Source organism: Temnothorax curvispinosus, unplaced genomic scaffold (assembly GCF_003070985.1).
Source record: "Temnothorax curvispinosus isolate PA1 unplaced genomic scaffold, ASM307098v1 QBEX01003574.1, whole genome shotgun sequence".
In the NCBI taxonomy this organism is placed as follows: Eukaryota; Metazoa; Arthropoda; class Insecta; order Hymenoptera; family Formicidae; genus Temnothorax; species Temnothorax curvispinosus.
Window position 1 is genome coordinate 17987 of NW_020213354.1, and position 25522 is coordinate 43508.

General features: G+C 38.3%; 4 protein-coding genes across 10 annotated transcripts; 1 reads left to right on the forward strand and 3 right to left on the reverse strand.

Annotated features, from left to right (window-relative positions):
• Positions 1 to 13: 13 nt before the first annotated feature.
• Positions 14 to 1553, reverse strand: LOC112452658 (ribonuclease P/MRP protein subunit POP5-like). 2 transcript variants are annotated; one of them, XM_025012977.1, is made up of 5 exons: positions 1482 to 1553; positions 1244 to 1389; positions 611 to 780; positions 370 to 517; positions 14 to 103 (listed from the first exon to the last, which is right to left on the reverse strand). In XM_025012977.1, the coding sequence occupies exons 1-4, from the start codon at positions 1499 to 1501 to the stop codon at positions 401 to 403; spliced, it is 453 nt and encodes a 150-aa protein (XP_024868745.1). In that variant the 5' UTR covers positions 1502 to 1553; the 3' UTR covers positions 14 to 103; positions 370 to 400. The 2 variants fall into 2 exon arrangements, with proteins under 2 accessions (XP_024868745.1, XP_024868744.1); XM_025012976.1 differs by lacking the exon at positions 14 to 103 and having other exon boundaries at positions 192 to 517.
• Positions 1554 to 1861: 308 nt separating this feature from the next.
• Positions 1862 to 6312, forward strand: LOC112452659 (FGGY carbohydrate kinase domain-containing protein-like). Of its 6 annotated transcripts, XM_025012980.1 has the most exons (12): positions 1862 to 1974; positions 2154 to 2327; positions 2488 to 2753; positions 2841 to 2952; positions 3045 to 3297; positions 3380 to 3507; positions 3760 to 3942; positions 4026 to 4233; positions 4292 to 4442; positions 4526 to 4600; positions 4920 to 5194; positions 5386 to 6312. In XM_025012980.1, the coding sequence occupies exons 3-12, from the start codon at positions 2520 to 2522 to the stop codon at positions 5468 to 5470; spliced, it is 1704 nt and encodes a 567-aa protein (XP_024868748.1). In that variant the 5' UTR covers positions 1862 to 1974; positions 2154 to 2327; positions 2488 to 2519; the 3' UTR covers positions 5471 to 6312. The 6 variants fall into 6 exon arrangements, with proteins under 6 accessions (XP_024868748.1, XP_024868746.1, XP_024868752.1 ...); XM_025012978.1 differs by having other exon boundaries at positions 1862 to 2327; XM_025012984.1 differs by having other exon boundaries at positions 1862 to 2327; positions 3060 to 3297.
• A 1095-nt stretch (positions 6313 to 7407) lies between these two features.
• On the reverse strand, positions 7408 to 12846 carry LOC112452660 (heparan sulfate glucosamine 3-O-sulfotransferase 6-like). The gene is made up of 4 exons (XM_025012985.1): positions 12690 to 12846; positions 10147 to 10734; positions 9053 to 9543; positions 7408 to 8706 (listed from the first exon to the last, which is right to left on the reverse strand). The coding sequence occupies exons 2-4, from the start codon at positions 10614 to 10616 to the stop codon at positions 8582 to 8584; spliced, it is 1086 nt and encodes a 361-aa protein (XP_024868753.1). The 5' UTR covers positions 10617 to 10734; positions 12690 to 12846; the 3' UTR covers positions 7408 to 8581.
• Positions 12847 to 14668: 1822 nt separating this feature from the next.
• On the reverse strand, positions 14669 to 24703 carry LOC112452661 (sodium-independent sulfate anion transporter-like). Its single transcript, XM_025012986.1, has 11 exons — positions 24508 to 24703; positions 22740 to 22903; positions 20062 to 20315; positions 19456 to 19657; positions 18867 to 19087; positions 18363 to 18534; positions 17912 to 18079; positions 17589 to 17750; positions 16977 to 17117; positions 16750 to 16895; positions 14669 to 16335 (listed from the first exon to the last, which is right to left on the reverse strand). The coding sequence occupies exons 2-11, from the start codon at positions 22900 to 22902 to the stop codon at positions 15988 to 15990; spliced, it is 1977 nt and encodes a 658-aa protein (XP_024868754.1). The 5' UTR covers position 22903; positions 24508 to 24703; the 3' UTR covers positions 14669 to 15987.
• Positions 24704 to 25522: the final 819 nt, after the last annotated feature.

Sequence of the window (25522 nt, forward strand, 5' to 3'; positions counted from 1 at the left end):
TGGCGGGCGAGAAGGGAGGCAACCTTTTTTTTCCCCGCAGCGAACAGCGACAACTGGCGAGGAGCGGCAACGATCCTTGCGGCTCGGTCGTCAAAAATATCCTCTGCAGATAACGGCATCGTATGATCAATCTCGAAAAGAATCCCCAAGATAAACTTGGAGTCAACATTAAATGAAAAAAAGAACAGAAATATGAAAAAGGGGCGAGTTTATTTGAAGTCGCTTATCTCGTTGCGTCCCCAGGATATGCGAGAAATGTCGTGAAACCGTATTGCGAGACGAGATTAACGTGTCTCCGTAAGTTATTGAGAAACTCCGCTTTTATTTGTACTTAATATTAACTTAAAACGTGAACGGTAAATTAATTACTATCTGTATTAATCTGTAACGATGATTTTTTTTACGCAAGGTCTTTCATAGCGGGCGTCAAGGTCATCAGGAGGTCCTCCATCCGTTTTCTGTCGGTTTCCGTTGGCAATTTGGACCACAATCGTTCCAGCTTCCTCTCCTGATGTTTCTAAAAGAGAAGGAGAGAAGGCGAAGTAATATATTTTCTTTGTTAACTGGACTTCGTTGACGCAAGCAAGATAGGCGAATGTCGCATGCTTACTCTGATGAAGAGAAAACAGTGTTTCAGAGTCGCTCCGACGTAGAGGATCTTCGTTTTGACTAGTCGCTCCCCTACGTTGCTTATTAGCGGGATAGCGTGCAACGCGAATTTGTGAGGCCCATGCCTGAGCCTGACTATCGCTATTTTCGTTTGTACGTTGCAGTATTTCGCTGGGATAAAAGACAAGATTGTATATTTAGACATTTTAGACCAAAAAAGTTACGCTAAGAACAGATTCAAATCCATGAAATTAATATAATTACACAAAAAATATATAACAGTTTATATAAGTATCTTTTATATATACAAGCTAAAAATTTGTTATACAAAAGAGGAAAAATGTTTCATCATGTTTTATTTTATAGATATAAATAAAGACTAAGTAAATTCTTTATATCGATTTAAAAGGGACGTCTATTAAATATAAATTTCCTTTTCCAACAAAAAAAAATTTCAAGACTAACAAATAATAGTTTGCTAAGTTGGGAAAAATATAAAATATTGCACAGAGAAATATTATTACTTAGATTAAGATCTAGACTGACCAAAGATGACATTTGTGTTCTATTTATAATTGTAGGAAAGCAAGTACGTTTATCTAAAGAACTGTCATAACGTCCAACGTCAAATTACCATCAAAGCCATCCTTTATCGCTGCTACCCCCACGTCGCCGTACAATTGTTGCACCTTCCGTTTAATCGCACTAGACACGTGTGTGTTCTTCCACGTCGCCTGCTTGTCCTTGTCGTCGTACGGCTTTATTGTGAAAACGATGTATCTAAAGACAGTAAGTAACAGGCGATGAAGAAATGTCATCGCAGTGATTTCTCATCGTGAAAAATTGAAAACTTCGCAATTTTATCCTGTCACCTGTTTTTGAAGCGCACCATGTTTCAGGTTAACTCGGCGGCGAACGCGATTCCTGCCCGTAATTATGACGTTTACCAAGGTTCCGAATGCTCGGCGTGCTGCGGGGAACTGGGAAGGTCGAGAACGACGACGTATGAACGTTCCTCCCACGGGAATGGAAATGAGCACGAAGCGGATGATGCAGATTCGCGCTCTCGGCTACACGTGGTGCACGTGCGTCGGAGTCGGGTACGGCTGGGTCGCGTCGGTATCAAGCGCACGGCTTGGTACGGTGCACGTGCGTGAGCCACGCGTGTACGCGCCAGGATGCAGCGGTTTCCGCGCGACGACCGTGCGGAACGTTCTTCACGCCCGTCACGCATCAATCCCGCGTGTGCTTCCTCGCCAAGAAGCGCGAGTGACGTCGCGATGTCCACGTTGCCGTCGTCGTCGCGGCGTCATTTCGGATGACTTTCACCAGGAGTATGCAAAAAAGAGTTTCCCAATTGAATATGTAAGTATAACGGAGCGGACGTGGCGGTGGTAAGCGCGCGGAGATAATTCGCCTAGAGAGATACACGGATGTTCCTCCACGTCTCTGTACTTTAAGCGACGATTGTGACGTCGCGGAGATTGAGATAATTTTGCCTGGCGATTCTGAGACAATTTCCTGAGACAATTTCGTTGTTTAAGGTACCGGAGCACACCATATGTCGCACGTGTACAACACGCTAATTGCTATTTAAAGCTCTACTCGTGGCCGCTGATGATGCGACGACGATCCGCGAGAAGCAAGTAAATCACATTCGACTCGTCGTGTTCACCAACGTGGCGCATTATCCGCATGTGTGATGCTGGATTAAAGAAGTATTAGGCCGATAACGTTGCTACACTGTTTGAAGTCTTTATTCACTTCGCGCGTATCTCCTTCGCAATTAATGTTATCTCAGGGTCATGTCATCTTAGAATATGTGTCAATGATTAACGCGCGCTGTATGGTTGGCTGACGGTTGCTTCCTCCTTGCAGCCTCATGCCTAAGCTCGACGCGGAGCGCTTAGATGACTTTGCTCGACGCGAGATTGCGGACGCGATCTGGCCACACAGCTGCGACGGACATGGACTTCTTCGTCGGCGTGGATGTGGGAACGGGAAGCGTCCGAGCGGCTCTGGTTACCTCGAGCGGGAAAATAAAGAGGGTGGCTACGTGCCCGCTCGAGATATTTCATCCCGCGCCGAACTTCTACGAGCAATCGTCCGATAACATTTGGAGCGCCGTGTGCCACGTTGTCAAGGTGAATATGTGAGATTTTCCTCGCAGCACGATATCGCGATAGTCCGACAAATCCGGCTTTGAGATCTGATTTTTGTCCTGTTCGCAGTCGGTTGTGGCCGACATCTCCGCAGAGGATGTTAAAGGAATTGGATTCGACGCTACTTGTTCATTGGTGGCTGTGGATGAAGCGGGCTCACCGGTAACAGTTAGTCCTACAGGTACAAAGAAAAAAACTGGCGGATATTTCTTGTTTCGACTTTCGTGTCGAATTCATGTAACGGTAGTAATTGCTGTGATGTGGAAAATTGAGGCGCTAATTGTTCAGGACAGGAGAAACAAAATGTCATACTGTGGATGGATCACAGAGCGCACGAGGAAGCTGACCTTATCAACTCTATGGTTCACGATATACTGCAATATGTAGGCGGCAAAGTTTCCCTCGAGATGCAAACGCCGAAGATGCTGTGGCTAAAAAAGAATTTACCCGTTTCTTGGAACTCGGCAGCGCTCCTGTTTGACCTACCAGACTTTTTAACGTGGAAAGCTACCGAATCGGAATCGCGGTATGAATCCTTGATGCTCAAGTTCTTTAATAAATGAGAAACAAGACGGGAGAGAAGTTCGAATTCTTAATTCTTGTTTCAGATCGTTGTGTTCGTTAGTATGTAAGTGGAACTATAGCGCCAATCCCAATGGTAGAAACGGATGGGATGAAGATTTCTTTGAACAGCTCAATTTACGGGACCTGAAGAAAGATAATTGGAGAAAAATAGGTATGTTGTCATATTGAATTTACTAAAAATCGAGTTTTTACAAAGAAAAATGTTTTTTAATAATGATGAAAAATAATTCTCATTAATGATAAAGAATTTCAACTCCAACAATATGTATGAGTAATTCAAATTCTAAAGTATTCAGTTATCTTTGATATTACAAAACATTAGTATAATTTGAACGTGTTATATAAGAACTGTATATGACTGAATTCTTATTTTATCTTAATAAAAGCTAATGTTAATGTCAAGGTAACGATGTAAGGGTACCTGGTGACGCGATTGAATCCGGACTGTCGGCGAAAGCCGCGGCAGAATTGGGATTACTGAAAGATACACCGGTTGGGACCTCGCTGATCGACGCGCATGCCGGTGGTCTCGGGATGATCGGATGTTACGCGTCGGATGTGTCCCCGAATTTCTCCAACCGATTGGGTGCGCAAGATACTATTGACGATATGCGTTGCTCCAAAGCTACAAAGAAAAAGAATCAGCATAAATTGTCTTGTAATGTCTAGCTTTGATTTGCGGCACTTCGACTTGTCACATGATAGTGAACGAAAACAAGATATTCGTAAATGGCGTTTGGGGCCCGTACTACAGCGCGATGGTGCCCGGTTTCTGGCTCAACGAGGGAGGTCAAAGTGCCACTGGAAAATTACTCGATCACGTTATCGACACGCACCCCGCGACGCCGGGAATCCTGAAGACTTTGGGCGGCAATAAGTGAGTTTATCGAAACGAGACTGTGAAACGTTATGTATACGAAAGTCATTTGTTCCAGACACATTCAGCAATACTTGTCCGAATTGTTGCACGTTATGGCTGAGCAGAAAAATCTGCAGAATGTGTCGTATCTGACGAAGGATATACACGTGTGGCCGGATTTCCACGGTAATCGTTCGCCTCTTGCCGATCCAACGCTAAAAGGAATGGTATTGAGACACATACATATTTTATTGAGTCTTGAATATGTCTTTAATACGGATATAATTTTATACTATTATCTATATCTTAGATATCCGGATTATCTTTATCTGTGGATGAGGAGAATCTAGCGTTATTATACTTAGCAGCGGTGCAGGCACTAACGGTACGTCATGTGAATTAAAAGTAATCATTCATTAAAAAACTCATCAATATAAAAAAAATTATTTAAATTAATTATCTTTGTTATTTTATGTGGAAACGAACGAATATTTTTTTGAAAGATTAATAGATTTAAAAATTAGATATTAAAATGATTTTTTCATTACTATATATATATATATATATATATATATAAAATCATCTTATTCGCGATAAGATTTTAACTCTGTAAGACGTTGGTTGTTAATGCATTAGGAGATACGATAATTAGTAATGTAATGTAATTCATTTTTTGATTAACATTATAACATTGTATTTTTCAGTACGGTACAAAGCATATAATCGAAGTCCTATCGGCGGCCGGTCATAATATAGAAAGTATATTGGTTTGCGGTGGACTCAGTCAGAATCCACTATTTATCCAAATACAAGCCGACGTGTTAGCGTTACCGGTTCTCTGCCCCGTGGAGCGAGAATCGGTTTTGGTAGGCGCGGCGATCCTCGGTGCATGTGCCACGAAAAAATATTCCATGCACGAGACTGTCCAGAGAATGGCGGGATCGGCGAACATAGTGAAACCGACGAGCGAGTGTTACAAGTAAATATAAAATTTATAAGTGCAAGAAATACGAGAACAGTCCAAAAAAAAGTATTGCATTTCTACTTAAAATTCGGATAAAATAAAAAGGCTTTAAGATTACTGAAAAAAAAAGAGATATTTCTATATTATTATTTGTGATTTATCGTATAATCTAATTTTTCATACGTATCTGCTTTTAATTATTTCAGATATCACTTTCGGAAGTATCGCGTATTCAAGAAAATGGTCCAAGACCAACAAGAATACAGGAAATTAATGAGTGAAGAATTATAGCCTATTCTTCCGTTCCTTTAGCCTAAGCAGATTAAGAATAGACTGTTTAACAAATGTTTTTATTAATTGGGAGAAGTCTGAGTGAAGATGAACAATCTGCGAATACTCGATAGATATTCAGAAAGAATCTCTGAAGCGTTTAGAATGCGTACAATGTATAAATACTAGAGATGGGTTTAATATTATAGAAATTTAAAGATTCGGATCGAGGATCTTGCAAAGAAACAATATTCCGCTGGAAAGTATCGATGTCACATCTGAAATAATAGGTCTGTTCGTTTTCGTTGCGCACTTCTGAACTAGTGCGATAAGTTGGAATGAAAAAACATATATTTGTTTCATTCTAACTTATTGCACTAGTTCAGAAGTGCAGTGAAAACGAACAGGCCTATTATTTCCTCTAATATGCAACGCGTAAGAACAATTGAACATACTTACTGTAACGTTAATGTTGTTTATGACAGTAATAGTTATAATGCACAGTTTTCGATTTACTACGTCGCCCTTATAATGCAATCATCAATGATCTAAAGTGCTGATATATAATATTGATTTAATGTAGTAAACTTTGCGGCGATGAATGTTCCTTTGCAGTCGATCTAATTCATCTTGTGATCTGAAAAAAACAGCGCCGTTATTATATACTTTTATTTTCATTTAATTTTGAACTTCTATTTTGTAATAGTAGAAAAATATATGGGAATTTATATGCCGAAGAGATGTTAATTCATGTACAACCACATTGCCACACAGGTTCTCCATCTGCATTATACTTTATATTGTGCATAGATATTTTTCGCTACAAATTATATTCTAGTAATAAATTCCTCTAAAGAACAATACGAGTTATGCCCATGATTTCTAAAGCAAATTAGAATCGAATATCTTCAGTGACATAAAGATGAAGTAACACCAAAGAAATGGGATCGGGAATTTGGGGATCAAGCGGTTTCTACATAGCGTGCTATTTATAATCGACAGCTACAAAAAGACATCCGAATCTATTTATATAGCATCTATCATTGGATGAATCGCGGTTACTTTTGGACATCTTTCATAACATTTATATACATATTTTGTCTCTATTTGTCAAACAGCCTGTATTCAAAACATATTCAAAACAATGTACGAAATACTTATATTAGTATTGACAGCCTCCTGTGGTACAATTTGAGCAAAAGCACTGTGCTTCACTATTACATCATTCGTCATTCGCACGATCGTATCGCTAAACATCTACTTTCATTCTTACGTACTAGATAAATACATCCCTCCAATCGTCGCTGAATAAATACATTAATTATTATTCTTTCTTACATACAAAATGTATTAACGTACGCACTAATTGCCTGAACTTACAGACTAATTCGATATCTTCACCTTTCGTCCAAATTAACTTCTTTATTTTCGGATGTTTCATGATTTACTGATCTTATTAAATTTATCTTATAAGCGCTGACTTATACAGAAATATATCGTGGAACGATATATATAGAATTGATGATATTTAACTATTTACCGGGCTAAAAATAAATTCATGTTCCGTTGAGAAAACTGATTTCAATATGTAAATATTAAAGAAAAAAATGTCCTTATTCCTGTCTTCGTATTTTACTCTGCATAATTAAATCTCTGACTCGTAACTTAATTATGTCAGAGGTCTCCTATATTCAGCTACTCCATAAATGCGCGTACCTTTTCTAATTGCATTGACTAGATTTTATAATACTTAGGAACTAGCGAATTTTAATATTATTTTTATGCTTATTCGTCATTGTCATACTATACATTATATTAAAGACAAATGCACAATTGGATTGTTAACGAGGGCGAAGAGACGAATATAAAAAATTTAAAAAACTGTATATATGCGAATTAAATATAGAATATCAATTTTTAAAATATAATTTACAGTTAAAATGAAATATTATATATTATTATTATATACAAATTATTCCTTTTTGTGCGATATAATGCATATGATATTAGGTAGATGATATTATTTGTATTGCAAAATGAAAAAGTTCGTTTTAATTACACGTGAATTGTTTAAAACTTTGATAATATAGTTAAAAGAGCTGTTTCAAAAGTTTTTGAGACAATTTTTATAATATAGTCAGCGCGAATAAATTTTTGCTTGATAAAAAATTTTTAATTACCTCGCCCTTTCGTTGCATAATTGTTATAATAATCGCGTTCGCTGTTACATTTCACATGAATTCATTAAATTACAAAGAGATACATTATTAACATTGCACTATTGTGATTTTTCTACAGAATTAAAAATCTAAAAGTAAATAACCGATAAATATATCCTAGTATTGTGAGATTCGGTTCAACTAATTACGGTGTATTAAATTAAATTAATTTTATTTAGTAGAAATAACTAATTTCATGTTGCACTGAAGAAACTGTAACTCCCGTTTATTTTCGCACGCATTATTAATATATATATTATATATAATATATTTCATACAGATTTTATATTCTTTTCATTGCGTATAGAAGTATATCTTCAATATTCTCAGATATAATTTCATTATTGTGGCTTTATTATAATAATTTATAGGATAATTATAGATATGTCACGGTTTCTTTTCGTAAAGACTTCCCGGACGGCAACTGTACGCTCATAACTTTTAGAGATATCGTTTCTTTTTTTCGTTTTACGGTGGCAAATCTAGTATTTACTAAACTACAAAATTAAATAATCTAACTACGATATAAATAACAAACGGAACACAATGACTTCTATTATATACGGAGTTCTTAAATTATTTTATAATAACGCTGTATTAAATCAATACAACAAAAAGATATGTATTTTCTTGCAATTTAATGCAATTTGAGAAGATTAAAACTTGATGAAATTAAAGACTACATCATCGGAAGCAAGATTTCGGAAAAGTTTCGTTCGAACGCTATATGGACTAAACGCGGCGCGCTCTGATGATATGACTGTAATATATATGTTCCTATATCAGGTTACAGATATTCAGGCGTAGTAGATATCGTATTTGACAAGTACCAATAAGTACTTGATACACAACGAGAATTGACTCCGTTCCGTTTTCCTGCTTACGATATGTATGTATGCGACACGCGTGGATTTTAGTACCAGCCGAAATCCATACCCGCCAATTGATAAAATCGCTGATTGAACGGCCGATAGAAATCTCGAAGACGCTGAATCGCCATAGGATCGATGTAGGGATGACTGCGACCCTTGTTTTTTCCTGAAAAAAATAACGAGCAATCAATTAATATTAAATTTATAAATAATTAATTTATAAAGTTACATGATTCTTTAATATTCTGCGCAAACAAGTAGAGATCAAATGATACATACATTCCATAAAAAGTTTGAGGAATTTTACTGTAAAAGATTAATCGGAAAGACCGATCACTGAGAGCTTCATCGTTTTTGTTGAAGAAGTATTGTACCATTTAAAATCAAAGGAAGACAGCGCTCTAAAATCTATGAAACGCATTCTACTTATTTCTCCAAAAATGGATTTTTAATGACAAATAATTGCGTGCTAGAAGTCCATTTATCCGCGCATCTCCCTCGACTATCCCTACCGAGACAGTGCGGCGTCGCGCGGTCCTCCGACTTGAGCAAGCAGGGAAAGCCCTTAGTGGCGTTGAAGTAGAAGTGTTTCTCGCATATCACCCGCTTCAGGCCCAGGAAATCCTGCACCCGGGTGATCTCCATCACCGGGTCGGCGATCAGACGTTCGCCGGACACGAATAAGAACTGCGTAAGCGGGAAGTATTGCAGCCACCGCTCCAGATGCCGCACGTAGACCCCGATCTTCAGCGGCATCCAGGAGGTGTCCACGATCCTCGAGCCGTTCAGGAAGGCCAGATCCTCGAAGCGCGGCATTTTCCGACGCTTGCTCTTCACCTGCGTGTAATCGGAGATCGCCCGAGTCACCGGGTCCCTCACCACGACGATCAGTTTCATCCCCGGGTTCATGTGCTTCACCCTCTTCGGCACCTCGCTCGTCACGAAGTACGACGGCGTCTTCTCCATGGTGATCTGACCGACCAGAGTCGGCGGCATCCTGCGCCTAATTACACACCAACGTGTTTTATTGTATACCAGCGTTATTAAAAAATTAAATAAAATAATTATAATTAACCCGGGAACGGGCTCCAAATTTTCTTTTGTATAAATGCATTTATACCATGGTCACTTAACTTTTTACACCTCAATTAAAAGTCATTGTTATTAATTACACATTGCATATTTTTCATTGTTCTGTGAATAATTAGTATTTGAGGACAATTATGTACAGATTCGCTCAACATTTTCTGAAAAAAGTAAAGAGAGATTTAAAAAAATATATTTAAAGCTTTATTTTTTCGATACTGGGCTGTAAAAATCACCTCAGGCGCCCGTTCCCGAGTTAATCACTTATAACTAATTATTTACAATAAATTACTATAAAATAAGTTAGAGATTTGTAGATGGGTTTATACGTTTATATTTACAAAAGCTATCTTCACTTGAAGAAGTTATTACTTTATACACTTATATGTAGAAGTAGTATTAGCGGAGGAGCAAGCTCAAACTTATATCTCAGAACTTCGTAATGTCGAGGTCTTAAAAGCTTTAAATGGGATCAGTGTCGTGTTGCGCTTCGATCGTTGAAACGATTAGTCGCACGCACCTGTACCAACGGAATCCTTTAACGTAATGATGATCGAAGAAATGAACCTCGGAGCCGGCGGCGCGAATCGCGGGGTGCAATCGCAGGAACTCCAAAAGGGCCCTCGTCCCGCCTTTCTTCACGCCGATTATCAGGGCGGTCGGTAATTGCCGGCTTGGTACCAGACCCTGTTGCTTAAGCGTCTGATATCCCGATACACCTCTTTCGGGCGTACCGCTGGCGTTTCGGGACGAGAGAGGCTGCGGTCTTTTCAGGTCCGTCCGGCCGTCCGGAAGTGATGCCTGCTCGATCCTCGATCGTTCGGGACTCTGGTACAAGACGTTCCTCGGGGAGATCCGCGTTTTCTGCAGCGTGATCCTCTGCGATATGTCGGCCAGCATGTGCGAGTGATCGACGAAGAGCATCCACAGGTAGATGACCAACGCGCACACGAGGATCACGATCTTCCAGGAGCCCTTGCGCAATTCCATCGTCGTCGTCGTCGATTTTTACGAGTCGTCGTACTTGGTCGGCCTCCTGGATGCCATTATATCGCCGCGGTGTCTTCTGTCAGCCTCATCGACGCCGACACGCTCGCACCGATGCCGTCTGAAAGATATTCCGATATCTTGTTTACGTGGCCGCGTGATCAGACGGGAATAATCTTCGCTCGTGAATTATGCGCGGAAATGCAACTGGTGTATCCGGCAGCGGGTGAAAAATCGAACGCGATAGCATCCGCGACATTTAAAGGACCCGGTGTATCAGTTTCCCTTTTAAATTTTAATACAAGACGGAATTGGAAGATGTATACTCGGGGTCTTCCCCCTATAAAGAGAACACCGCAAATTCAAGTGTGTTATTTTGGCTGAAGCTTTTCTCACACATTTCTTGCCGTTTTGAATCACGTCATATTTAATATTGAACGATTGAACGTGTTATATACAGCGTAATTTGACAGATGAAGAAATATGTAAATGAAGCTTCAGTCAAATGTGTCATTTTTAGATGTTTTCGTGTGTAGAAGATAACACACTTGGATTTGCAGTGAAGACACCCAAATAGCAGAGTGACGTCAAAAAACATATTAATAACGTATTAATGACATCTCTAATGTTAACCAATACTTCATTAAGACGTGTTTAATATCCTGCTACCTAGACAGTAAGAACAACGTGAGCTTAAATTGAACAAGAATTTAGTTGAGTATATGTATAATTTCCCAATTACATGTAATCAAAAATTGATGAAGGAAAAATTTGCCATGTGGAGATATTCGGATAAATCATCTGCGTGTCTCCTTCCTTTTTATGGAAAAAGCTATCGTAGTTGCGAAAGAAGCACACAAAATTATAGCAATTATTGTAATATTTGCTATAATTTCCCCGTGCATTCTTTTTTGTAACTACAGTGTATTTCTGTAGTCTAAAACAAGGAATACGCTTTCAAGATGTACAATCAAATTTAAAATAGAAAAAATAACTTCCTCCGCCAGTGATTAAAAATAAAAAATATTATTTTGTTGCTCGACTAACCGGCAACAATATAAATAGTAAGCACTACGTTTCGACTCTAGGTTTAAGTGCAGTCCTTCTCAAGTGCAGTCTAAAAAATTAGGAACATAACGTCATATAATACAATAATTAATATATAATCAGTAAAAAAATTATCAAATTTAAAATATAAGGCAAATAAGAGCAAAACGCCAATATAAAATACAAAAAAGTAACTTTAATACAAACATAGACACAAATTACAGACATTTCGGTCTTAAAGTTTAGGACCTTCTTTAGTGTAACAATAAAAAATATAGATCCTTAAAACGAGTCATTTCCCTATATTTTAAATTTAATTGTCTTTCAGTAGTATTTTTCCATAAGGCTTGTTTCGGAAAAATATATATATCTTTTGGTTTTAAATAAGGTCTTTTTATTTTAAAAATAAAAAGATATCAAATGTAATTTATGATGCGGAGACGATTGTAATAAGAAGATACACGGAGTAAACTTGAGATATTTTCATGTTCTTGAAACTACTCCTCGAGATTCGGGATATTCGAATATTTAGTCTCAAAGTCTCGGACAAAAATGCATTTCTCGAAAATTACACAATCTCAGCTCACACTAAAAAAAAAGCTCCGTAATACAGATACATAATGGATCCGCTTCGTTTCTCGCGGCTGAAACGCACTCCTACTCCTATTTCCATAAAACGCAAAGCAGGTTCGCGCAAAGCTTCGTCAAGCTCCGTTCTTATATTCCTTTTGCTTGGAAGTGCAAAATAAGATATGCAAAACGGTTCTGTCCGATTCGCTTAACTTGAAAGCGGAATAAATTACAGAGAACATTTATTACAGTAAATAATTTTGAGTTTGAAGAAAAATGTTCGCCAGCTCTCCGCGGAATTTCCGAAAAAACGCCGAAAACGTCGGGGAGAGACTCCCGGTCGTCGGTTTTCCCGGAGGGATGTCCGCGGGGTCGCCCCGACCGAATCCGAAGTTATTCCCCAAAGGGAGGCTTTCGCGAGGAAAGAGAGAGAGATATGAAGGATATCGTCGCACTTACCCCGGAGTAGCGTGCCGCCGGTCGGAGACGCGTTCACTTTCACCCCGTGCGCGTCCGTCATCGGCCAACGTGCGACTGGCGCAGCCGGCGGAGGGTTGCGGATGATGCGGGCGCGCGGTCTCGCGCGCGGATAGCGTACATTTAGCGCGTTATCAAACGGCACGGGGCAGACCCGTAACTGGTCCACACGGCCCACCCGTCACCCGTCGCTCCTCCATGCCCGGCGCCCGTCCGCCCGCGCCGCTTCTCGCCGCCGTCATGCGTGTTGCATCCCGCCGATGAGACGGGAAGTCGACGGCGTCGCGGCGTCGCGCGCGTATACGCCGAGATATCTCCCTTATCCCGCGAGATGAAAGGAAGCTGCGGGAACACATCGCGTTTCTCTGTTCCGACAGCGAACAGCGAACCGCGCAGACTATATCGCGGTCGTGATCGCTCGTTGCCCCGTTTCCGCGGATCCATCGGCTTCTCGCTAAATTTTAGGCAGCGACAGATTTCTCTGGTTTCTCCTTACTTTTTTAATAATTATAATAATTATATTAATATGAGATTTTCCTTTTTTTAGTTGCTTCTCGGAAACGGGGGCGTTGGAAATAATTCGCGGGTAGGCGCCGCGATCCTCGGCTACGGTTCTGGCGACGGTGTTCGTAACAATCGATAACGCCCGGCCGGCTGGGAGAAGGGAGACCATCGCCCTATATAATGCGCCGTGTAGGGATAAGATTTATATCTGCCGATGAACAATCAGGCTAATGAGAGCGCGAGAGCGACCTTCCGCTGGACCGAGTCTCGCCCTGTCATCGCGTATTACATCGTTAACCGTTGTATCGAGAAACGCGACGGCTGTTGTGTCGCGCGCGTGCAAAGGGGTGTCGATCGCGCATATAGGGTGGACAGGAGGGTGACTTTTCGAACGACAAAAGCTTTTTAAATCATTTTTGAATAAACAATCGTTCTACACAATTTTCACTCGCGATATGAAAGGACGAATTTTAGGTCTGGTACAGTCGGACGATCTAAAGCGGATGATGATCGATGACGATCTCCAAAATTAAACTGTAATTGTAAATTTATCGCAGAAATCGCGAAGAACGTCTGCACGTTAATCTAAACATTTTGATTCTTATCTCTGACTTAATTGCGACTGTGTGACGTGGTTTTTTACAATATATGCGTCACTGATTTTGAGAAGATTGTTTCGAAGCTAATTGCGTTCTTTCTTTACGTTCCCTTATAGAAATTTAATACTGTGATTATTTGGCTAGTAATTAATTACTTATTTTGAGTATTGAAATCATTAAAAACAGTACTTTTAATACTCAAAATAAGTAATTAATCACTAGCCAAATAATCACTTACAGTATTAAATTTCTGTAAGGGTTGGAGACTGGAAATGACTGGAAACAAATTAATACACGATTACATAATAATTACATATTAATTGACATGTATAATATATTATATACATATGCAGGATATAAAACAAACTATATTGCAATTTATATACATTGTTCAATTATATACAGACTTACCGCTTGTAAATCTATATCGAGTGGACGAAGCTTATCCACGATAGCACAGATGCAGACGCTATTAAGTAATTTACCACAGGATTCTATAATCTTGTTTTATGTAACGTAATTACGCATAGTTGCAGCATAATATTTCTCTGCAGATTAATATCGGCATTATCTCGCCGAAGTAGCACGCCGCATTAAATCCATCTTTCAGCGATACGAGAGCCCATCTCGCTGCCGAAAGAACGCAACAACTTTTGCTTTTGCTATTATATTACCGCATCGCTTAAAACCCTGTTTGTTTAATTTACTTAAAATTAAATTGTAAGCTCTCATATAACGCTGTTACAGTTTTAATAATAATATTAAAATTAAAATTATCTTTACAATTATTATTACAAAATATAGATATATGTATAATTAATACTATTTTTTACACCATACAGCGTTTGCTAAAAAATTTTTTTTGTTAAACCATGCAGTCATATAATAGAAAAAACTTTTTTCTTTTACCAATCAAGAATATTATAAATTAGTTGCGTTTTGCGAAATTTTTTGTCGACGCGTGAGATGAAGCACGCGTCGTCGATGCAATAAACGTTTTTTAAAAATTCACGAGAGATCTATCATATTCCCGTAACAAGCGTCACGACGGAAGCTACGATCCGCCGAATATCTCTCCGCCAGACATTCCCAAGGAACACATTGCAGTCAAAGTGACATCATTTTCTCGTCATATTGATATAAAAGTAACGTAAATTTGGTCAATATGACGTCAAATTGACATCATTTTGACTTCCTGTTCTCCTTAGGTTGTTTATAAAATTATCACAGTATTGTTCGAACTTATTTTACTTATATGTACACGCGTTCCTAGAATACAGGGGGTGTGCTACTTTGCATAAAGCAGTAGGCGTATAAAAATGTACAATGGAAACTTCTTCCTGCCGCGAATCTCAAACAGCGTAAGGGGTTTAAATACGAGAACGCTGAGTGATATCGATTGGAACGTTACGCAGATGTTCCCGCTTCATCACGGAGTTAAATAAATACTTGGACGAGACAAGAATTTGAACGAGGATCTATAGAGATATTTGAGATGTCTAAAAGGCGCCTTTTTAAGCCGCATTTTAATTTTTCAGACGTTTCCCAGTCGCTCCCGGAATTTCCTGTCGTACAGGATACTTCCAAGCTGCACTTCTACATATAATATCTCTCCCTCTTCGAGATACATAACAGTATACATGTATATTATATACATATACCGAGATATTTGAAATCTATTCGACATATATATTTATATATGCTTCAACTTTTCTCTGCCTTCTCCGATTGCTTCCGCTACCCGCGCGAATCAAGATTTCGCCAGTATTTTTTCGCCTAGATCCTAAACGAGGATTTAAAGTTGAACTTTCAGGCATTGTCGTTACGATCGATGATACCTTCTACGTCATTCTATCGTCGCTTTCGTTGTTATTTGGAACTTCAAGTCGCGAGATACCGCCGAACTGACGACGACGTAATAAATACACAAGTTGCTTCGTAAAATTTCGTTTTCATGACGATTGGATTTGAAGAGATTCACGTACGGGCTGCCTCGCAGTCCAGTCGACCGCGACCGATTCAAAGAATCGGAATTATAAAAGTCTCCCAATTCTCGCGTATTTGGTAACCGGCTGTCGCATCCGGATAACAGCCTCGAGGAACATGGTATGAAAGTACGAATGCACCTTTTACGATCGGAAGCAATATTTCGACCGTGCCGTAAGACTTCCATTGATCTACTTCATGTAGCCCTTCTCCTTCAGTAGATCGTCCAACGTTTCCTGATTGTAGTAGACGACAAAATCCGTGGGTTCGACGCCCTCGAAGACGGCGTATACCGACGGCTTTAGATTGTAGAAGAAGAGCGGCTGGCCCCTCTTGGCGAAGTCCTTCGTCAGGATCTCGATGACCGTGGCGGCCGTGAAGTCCGCACCGTAGATATGCGAACAGTCGATCACTACAGGCGTCGCGACGCTCTCGGCGCGTCGGCTGTACTTGGTTACCAAATTGCGAACGTAGTCCACCGACGGGAAGATCAAGCAACGATCCGGCGTCAGCATTAAGTACTCGATACCGTGAAGAGTCTGTCGGACGAAAGAAAATAAAATAAGAACGGGTATTATCACGCCGAAAGACACACTGTTAAATATTTAAATGATGAAATTTAAACGAATAAGCCTTGAGTTAAATAATATTTTGTTATTTTTAACCACCATGTGCCAAGATTTATTATTTTAACGCAAAACAGTATTATTTCAACTCAATTGATTTAGTTAAATTAACGACACATTGAATGAGAGCAGCGGTGACCTATAGGAATGGTTAAAAATAATGACTCAAATTGAGTGTAATTTAATACTACATGAATTTAACAGCGTATCACTCAAATCCGTAAAGAATACGAGCTTGAATAAATAGCAGTGTGAAAAATTGAAGAGTTAAGGCAAACGCTCGCGAATGAGAAATCGATTTCATATTTCAAGCAAATCAATAATTACCTTGAGTTTCTCCACGGATATTTTCGGCCTGGCGGCGTGATACAGGATGAAGAGAATATTTATCCCGACACCGCAGAGGATGCCGATCTCCAATTGCAGCACCAAACACGCGATAAACGTTCCCAGCCCCGGGATGAGGTCGGATTCTGCGAGAAGGAGGAACAAGTTAATTTCGTGGCGTATCGCAAATTTATCTGGTATCTTGTGAGAGGTATGTGCGCTCTTACTTTTCGTCCTCCACATCGGCTTCACCACTTTGACTTCGACCATGAAGATGACCGCGGCGATAATGATAGCCGCCAGAGTGGCGCGTGGAATGAAACTGAAGTACGGGGTGAGGAATAGCAAGGCTAAAATTACCAGCACACCTGAAATTCCAGATTGTTACTATACTTAGTCTTCATCAGCACAATCGAATAAATTAAAAAATAAACGAATTAAGATGTTGACATGCTACGAGAGAGTTACAATTAGTATTTGCTGTTTTAATACTGTCATAAATGTCATAATATTACATTCCAATAATAAAATAAGGTTTAAATTTACATAATTTTTTTATAAAAAATTCCAACTCTGATTAAAATTTAATTTGCACGAATAATTTAGTTTTTCTTTTTTTGTGTTCTGCAGGATAAGGCTCGTTTAAGACACTCGTCCTTAAAGGGTTAACAAAAGACTTGCTTCTGGGCAAATTCTATATTATCGAAGAAATTTAGCGAGAGCGCAGGAAATCTTTGCAAGATATCATTCTCCGATTTTTCTCCACTTTCAACTTTCCAACTCTACAGGATAAATGGATGCAACAATTGATTTGCGGAGAAGCCACGAACGGAACTCACCAGTATAAACGCCGCCGAACGGCGTCCTGACACCGGAAGCGTTGTTCACCGCGCTCCTGCTGAGGGATCCCGTGCCCGGGAAAGCTTGCATGAAGGAATTTCCGATATTCGATATACCGATTGCTATCAGCTCCTGCGTGGCGTCCACCGATTTTCCGTTAGCTGTAAAAATGCAATAAATAATCGTTCTAAACGAGAAGTTCCAAGCAATTCGATCACATTGGGATAAAAGGATAAATGTCGGCCCTTCGCGATAAAAGTTCTGGTCAGTTCTCAATGCAAAATTACGCGGCCGAACACGCAACTTTCTGAGGCTTGCTTACCAAAGGCCTTGCAGATAGCGATGTCTTCCATTAGAGAGATGAGCGGTATTACGACGATGCCGCTGCCCAGATTACCGAGCATCTCGATAAACGTGACCGTCGTATTGTCATCGTTGGCGAATCCGAATGGCGGAACTTGTACAGCAGGCATACCTCCCGGTATGTGGCCTGAAATAAGAAATTTTACTTTTAGGACACTCTATCGGACATTCGAATCTTATGATTTATTAAGATTTAATAACAACTTCTCTTTCAACAATATACATGCAATCAAAATAAATTTTGTATACATTTTATCTCACTATAATTCATAATCGAAATTTTTCTCTTTTTTCAAAAATTTTGCATTTATTTATGTCATGTTACGACGTGATGTGCCTGTTATTTTTGATAAAAGTTTATTTTGCGGTCGGGTTTTTTCGAAAAAATATATTTTATTTGCTTTGCATACCAATCAATCTGACAGGCGAGTTATTTTGAAAACTCCAGCCCAGTAAACCGCAAATTACTACTAGGAGTGCATTTCGCGAGGTGCCGATCAGCCAGATGATTTTATTCACGACTCGATGTTTGGTAGTATGATGCTCCTCCTTTTTCGGGCCGATTTTGCACGAGGCTAATAACTGCAATCACACGTAAAAATATTATTTTATTGCAATAATATTAATATTAATATTAATATTAAATCGCTTTTATCGTTAATTAAGTGTTTCCCGTTAATAATTTTAATCGCTTTCTCTCTCAAAGTTATCACAAATATTTATTTAAAATAAAGCTATAATTTATTTCCGTTCGCGTTTTAAACGAGATGCTCGCTCTGCATTAAATTTATATTCTACACGTGCAATATCTAAATCGCTTGATTTAAATTTAAATATTTACGTCACGTTTCGAGAGGATTTTAATAATTTCTCGCAATATATACATTTCTCGTAATGCCGTATTGATAAATTACCCTCAGAATTAATAGCAGCGCTATGCAGGATGCTCCAAGAGTAGCGTCCCAGGCGGATGTCTGATGTATCAGTCCACCGATACTCCGCCACATCTCGATAAATTGAGAGCCCTTTGCAGGAATACCGAGGAGGTCTTTGACTTGCGACGTGACAATTATCAAAGCCACCGCCGACGTGAACCCGGAGCTTACCGGTCCGGACACGAAATCTATTAGAAATCCTAAAAAACAAGAAACAACGAAATATGATCTCAAGTTTTCACACGATAAAAACGGGATTTGAAAGAGAAAGCGACATTTTAATATTAAATAGAATGAGAAAATGTATTTTATCTCACGTTTGAAAATATTAAAAAATTCAACTAAAGCACTACTTGATACTCTTATTATTAAATTTAATTTTTCAAAATTATTAATTACGGAGTTAGTTTAAGTAAAACCTTTTAATGTTTTTAATTCACGTCAAATAATTAATTCGCCCCGCTCTTTTTATGCAATTTCATATTCAACGACGGGTTCTTTTAAAAATACCGAGGTGTTTTAGGATCTCTCAAATTAAATTAATCTTGATAAATTGCTAACGACTTACCAAGACCGAATATACCCATTATTAATTCCACGATTCCGGCCAGAAAGCACAATAGAATCGCATGCGGCACCGGAGCGTCCAAATGAGACACTGTTTGATAAGTTAACAAAGATATTATGGCAGTGGGCCCCATGGGTATGTCCTTGCAGGATCCGAAAATCACGTAGATGAAACAACCCAGGAAACTGCCGTATAAACCATACTGAAACAAAAGATTGATATACATCCGTATCTAAAAAAGGTATGTAAAAAAATATAAAACCGGTAATTTTTTTTTCTTAAAAAAGTCCAGCCTAGTCATCATCTATCGCTTTTCAATGTCGATCTTTGTAAGCAACTAAAATTTTATCAAATTAAATCTATCTGTAAAATTAATTAAAAGACAGCCATTATTTATTTCGTATCTCTTGCAAATTAGTATAAGAATCTTCATACTCTTCTTTTTTAAGATCTCGATTTCGTTCTTCCTTTTCTATTAATTAAGTTAAGTGAAAGAAACATTTGGCCAAACGTGCAAACGTACTAACGTAATCTCGTCGCAATTCTTATGTAAATCTCCGTAAGTCATTGCGCGAGCGATAAACGTCTCGTCGCTAGTTTATGTACCTGCGGCGGTAAACCGGCGACGTTCGAGTACGCCAGCGACTGAGGAATGACGGTGAGGCCCACGGTGATCCCGGCCACCAGATCACCGAGCGCATCTTGAGCGTTGTACCTTGGCAGCCAGTTCAGGACCGGCAGCCTCTTGTAAAGGGTTTTCTTCGTGCATATGGCCCTGGCACGCCGCCTCGCGTGCTGCAACGCCGATGTCAGGAGGCCTTCCTTCTGCTTGACCTCGTCATCCCCCGGCTCTTCGATCACTGTTCGCACACGGCAAATAAATTTATAATATGAATATAATAGCATAAAAATTTACGTCATCCTTAATTTTAGCTGTTATTATATAATATATAAATTCAACCCTTTATTTATTTATATTTCTCAGATATATATCGCGTAAAAATTCATTTTATAAAGAGTCTTGTAAGTTCAGTCGTAATTTTTCACTTGTCAATTTATATAATCTATTGATTTAAACACGTTTCTGCGATATTATTATTTTTTTCGAGTTTTATAAGATTTATTCGGTTTAAAAATGCATGATTCATCTTAAATGATTGCGATGACTGAGTGCAAATTGTTTTCATTCCCCTCTCACTTATTTGTCAGTCATTTCGACCGTATATAATTTTTTGACCCACTTATAACGCAAATAAGAACGATCTGCAAAAACCAGCTGGCCAAACTTCACCGTGACCATGTACTTTTAACACGGGGATTCGCGTCTGTCGTATCATACGCGGCCCACCAGCCCATAAATAATTTCGTGCACGCGAAAATGCAACGGTGACAAGCACGGTAACAAGGACGGAGTACTCTCGTACAGACAGCGCCGACACTTGAATTTATTATCTTGGCGAATACAGGCACGTGAAAAGAAAAAGGGGAAAAAAATATATGCTACCGCGTATACATATAGGCTGAGATGTAAATTTCTAAAAACATTATGTACTCTTCAGAAGGCCGATTTTTCGTTCGCCGGCGTCAAGGAAGGCGAACCAGTTCCGCGGAATGAAATCATTGGCGACGTGAAGGCACATTGCCGTGATCTTGCATGCATTAATGTCATCAGGCGCTTTGATTATGCAGTTTTGATAATGCAGTAACTCCCGAAAGCACGATAATTTTTTAATTATTTGTTATATTACTTTTATACGAGCGCGATGCGCAACGGGTGGATTATATGACACTTTTTTTTACCGAGAAATAAAATGATAGAAAGATTAACACGTTTTGTGCCAGACTATAAATTTTAATTATATGACATTTTTTTTATCCGGAAATAAAATGATGGAAAGATTAACACGTTCCGTGCCAGATTGCCCATATCGCGTGGATCACAGGTGAATCATGCAGTATGTTCATTATAGTTGTTAAATAAATTGTGTTTCATAATAATTACAAACGTAAACAAATTATTATTATTATAAGGAAAAAGTACAAAATACAAAACAAAGCCCATGTTTTTATTAAACATTTACTTAATACTAACATTTAATATAAAAATACTTATTAATAACCAAAAAATAAAATATTTAACGGCTTGAGCGAAAAAGTTTAACGTAAGTCAGCAGTGATTAATAATGCATTCTAATATATGGAGAATAAACTCGCTGAATATTAGAATATAAAAAACATTTTTATACAACAATTTATCTTTTCTATTTCCTTATCTTGATTATTTGTAATATTTTGTAATATTTTTATCAAACCGTTTATTGAAATTGAATCAACTGTTATCATCTCCAACTTGAAAAATTATCAATGTGGAATTTTATCAGAGGTCGTTTTTTTTTTAATCAATGACTATTAAATACGATGCAATTGTGAAGCAAGAGTCCTTATCTCCGCTGAATAAATTGGGGCCGTGGCGTGAAGCCGAAGTTTCGTAACGTGACGATCGATATCAATAAATTTACATGAAAATGTAATCAGATCAGAAACTATGGTTATCGTCGTTTCTATTATACGTCGTTGTGTAAAATTGAATTGAAAAATTCCGAAATCTTCTGTATTTGATAACTTAAAGTATATCTGCGCCCGCATCTTGTTGTTTTATGTTTCAAGATGACGTAACTGCGGTAACGTAGGACGGACAATTTAAATTATCTCTATCAAATTAAGTTTAAACACGAGACTTCGTATATCATTATCACCCTCGTGAAAATACTTAAAGTATCAAACACACGCAAGATCTCGGCCGATTTCGTAACACGAGTCGCTGTTAGATGCTTGTCCGAACAGTCGTGGAATTTTACGATAGGTACTCACTTTTGTGGCATCCTCGCCGCGTGCGAGAAGTAAATTATGCTTTAAAATACGACGATGAATAGAACTTATGTTTATACAGCGTTCCCCTGCGCGTATCCATCCGGGAAATAATTTTTCACATATAATTATATACAAAATATATCTTCATTATATTTTGTATTTCTTTTTATATAATATCTGTGTTAGTTTATATAATGCAAAAATAATTTTTTAAATTATTTTTTAATTCTTTTTCTAATTATTTTTCTTGTATATACGTTCAAAGATTATACAAAAGAGAGGAAACATATATGGACATATTTTATACATAAAATATATGGAAAATTTTTTCCCGAGCGCTCTGCGTGCAGCTCAGCGAAAAATACGATTTCGTATCAAGTATCAACCTTTTGCGCTGTACGTTTAGGACTTACAGATGAAATCTGAAGAGCCTTGTATATCGCGGTGGTTACCGTGCGATGTGTGAAGAGATTGAAACGAATGAATGAGATCCACGTTGTTGGTGGATCCGGTTAAGCCGTGATTCACGTAGCCCTCCAGGCCCTGCCTGCTGTCCGAGCTACTATTGTCTTTCATTCTGAAAACGTGAAATATCAAAATTAATGCGAGGTCAAATCAACGAGAGACGATCGAAATTTTCTATTCGCAAACGCTATATTTAAAATAAAATGATCTACTGCGAAATAATCTGCACAGCAGGATATTTTATATTCTTTGCAAAAAAGATATAGAAAAAGATCAAATGAGATGCAGAGATGGAGAGAAAAAGAGGATAATTTCATAAAAGAAGAAACGTTCGCGTTTCGAAGAATTAAAAATATCCCGAGCTTTCGATTGGCGATTAGATTAATAACATGTGACAACGCGATCGCGATACTCTAGTCATCGTTAGTTAAAACGATTGGAGAGACGATATTTGCGAAGTGGAAGACACCACGATCGGTCTATTAAACTTGGCCGTGAACCAAGTACTAATTGCAGTCAAGGCGACATTGTCACGAGGATGTCTTATAACCCACCTTATCTCGTCCATTATAGGAAAAATACATTATGAAAATATTATATCACTATATCATAAATGAGATGATTAGATTAGACGTGATCCGTCGCCGCGACACTCGCGGAGCAAATTCTGTCGCGAGAGAATCGCAACGAGAGATCTGCTTGTTATGCCGCAAGTAAACCGCGAAAGCGATGACTGTTTCTGTCTGAGCGAAAAATGTCGAGTTAACCGAAATCAATAGCTGTTATGATTAATATTATAAACAATAGCTATTATAATTAATAATATTGCAATAATAGCATCTGTAATTAGATACATGTTAATTCAGCAACAGATACTTATAATATAATTATAAATATTAGTTCAGTTGTATCAGTTATGTTAAAGTTTTTTTTTGGCGTTCGCCAAAGTAACCCGATGTTGTCAGGAGTGTTATCCGACTAAGCGTCTCTTTTTTCTCATTGCGGGATTGCCGGGTTCCTCTTATACGCTAAAAGCGTCACTTAAGCGCGTCGCGGGCGCAGCCCCCAAATGCAGGCCGGGTTACGTGAGCTCGTGTGGTTATCGTAACAACTAGTGTCTCTATTTTATGTAAGACACCCGGGGTTTCATAACTTTTAAAATCTTGTACTCCCCACAGAACCTGCGGGGATCGATATTGCCTCGCGCGGCCCAGTACGAGCAGTTTACGCGAATTCGCGCGCGCGGCGGTCCCGCGGGAACATCGCGCTTGTTTCTCCTTTATTGAAAATTAAAGCGAAAACTTTCGTCCATTCATTTCAGAGCCGTAGGGAAATTACAATTCCGCGATTTACGGGCGTTTAATTTTGAGAGATACTCAGCGCGCGGATCTCCCGAAACGTTTGCGCGGTTCGCTCGCTCGCTCGGTTTTTCTTCCGCGACTTATTCGTAGCGCTTGGCTCTAATTTTCGTGGGTTTAATTTTGATCTTGTTTAAATCTTATTTGGAGAAGATTTTTTCCCCTGATAATGCGCAATATGCCTCGTGACGATAGCACACGGAAGATAATCCGTGTGAATCCTCACTCGAGGTATGCTTTTGATATTGAAGCCGCATTGCGTAAGCGCGCGACATGCGCAAGCACAATTCTGCATCAATCATTGCAATTAGACAACAAAGCTATAAGTATAATCAGGTGACTAATTTTATTGACATACTTTCCTGCTCGGTTCGCGGCAGTCCGAAATTGATGATCCCAGACGAATTTTTGCAGTTCATTCGTATTTACGTTTGATTTCACATTTCACCGATATTGACTCGGTTGTAATCACATATGAAATTTGATTAATTTAAGTCTTTTCCGAGCGATTCTTTTTATATACGTTACACATTGGACATCATTGCTAATTAGATAGCGCTCGATATGCGGCAAATAATGTATAATAAAATAAGAAATATGTAACACTTTTTAATTAGAGAAGACGTGACTTTTATAGAGATAATTTTAACGTCTACAATTAATCAAGAATTAATTAAACTTCGTGCATATTTAAGGTCTAAGTTTCGTGTGTATTTAAATTTATTTCCAAGAGTTACGTTTATCTCTTTTATTTCTAATTAAATAATAACGAAGGCGACGAGGAATTTAGAATTGCGTAAAATTTAAAACTCAAGCTTTCTTATAAATAATGTGTCAGCATATAAATTTCTTTAAATTTTTTTACCGGTTAGTTTTCGAAAACGTTTATAACAAAGTTGAAGATTTTTTAATGGGTTCTAATGGTAGTCTCGATGCTGCACATCAATTATTAAAAATACTTATTAAAAATGTTAAAAATTTATGTAATTTAAATTTATGTTTAATATAGAAAAAATGATACTAAAAGTATCTTCAAAGATTTGAAAAATATGATCACATGGTCTTGCAATATTAAATTGCACTGCAGCAGAACCGCAGTAATAAATCGATATCAAAATGTGTATTTAATTGACATTTACTTAAATAGGACAATGAAAATAGAAAATAGATATAGACTTCTTGTCACATCTCAAGTATTATACGTTGGTTAAGTGCTTCGCAGTATAAAATGCACATACAAGATTACGCGATAAAACTTTTATTGTGTGGCGTAAAAGTGACGTTATAAAAACGTGACTTTTTGCTAGACGAAATGTTCTCAAAAATTAACCGGTAAACAATTTTTAAATTTACATGCTGATATTATATTTATA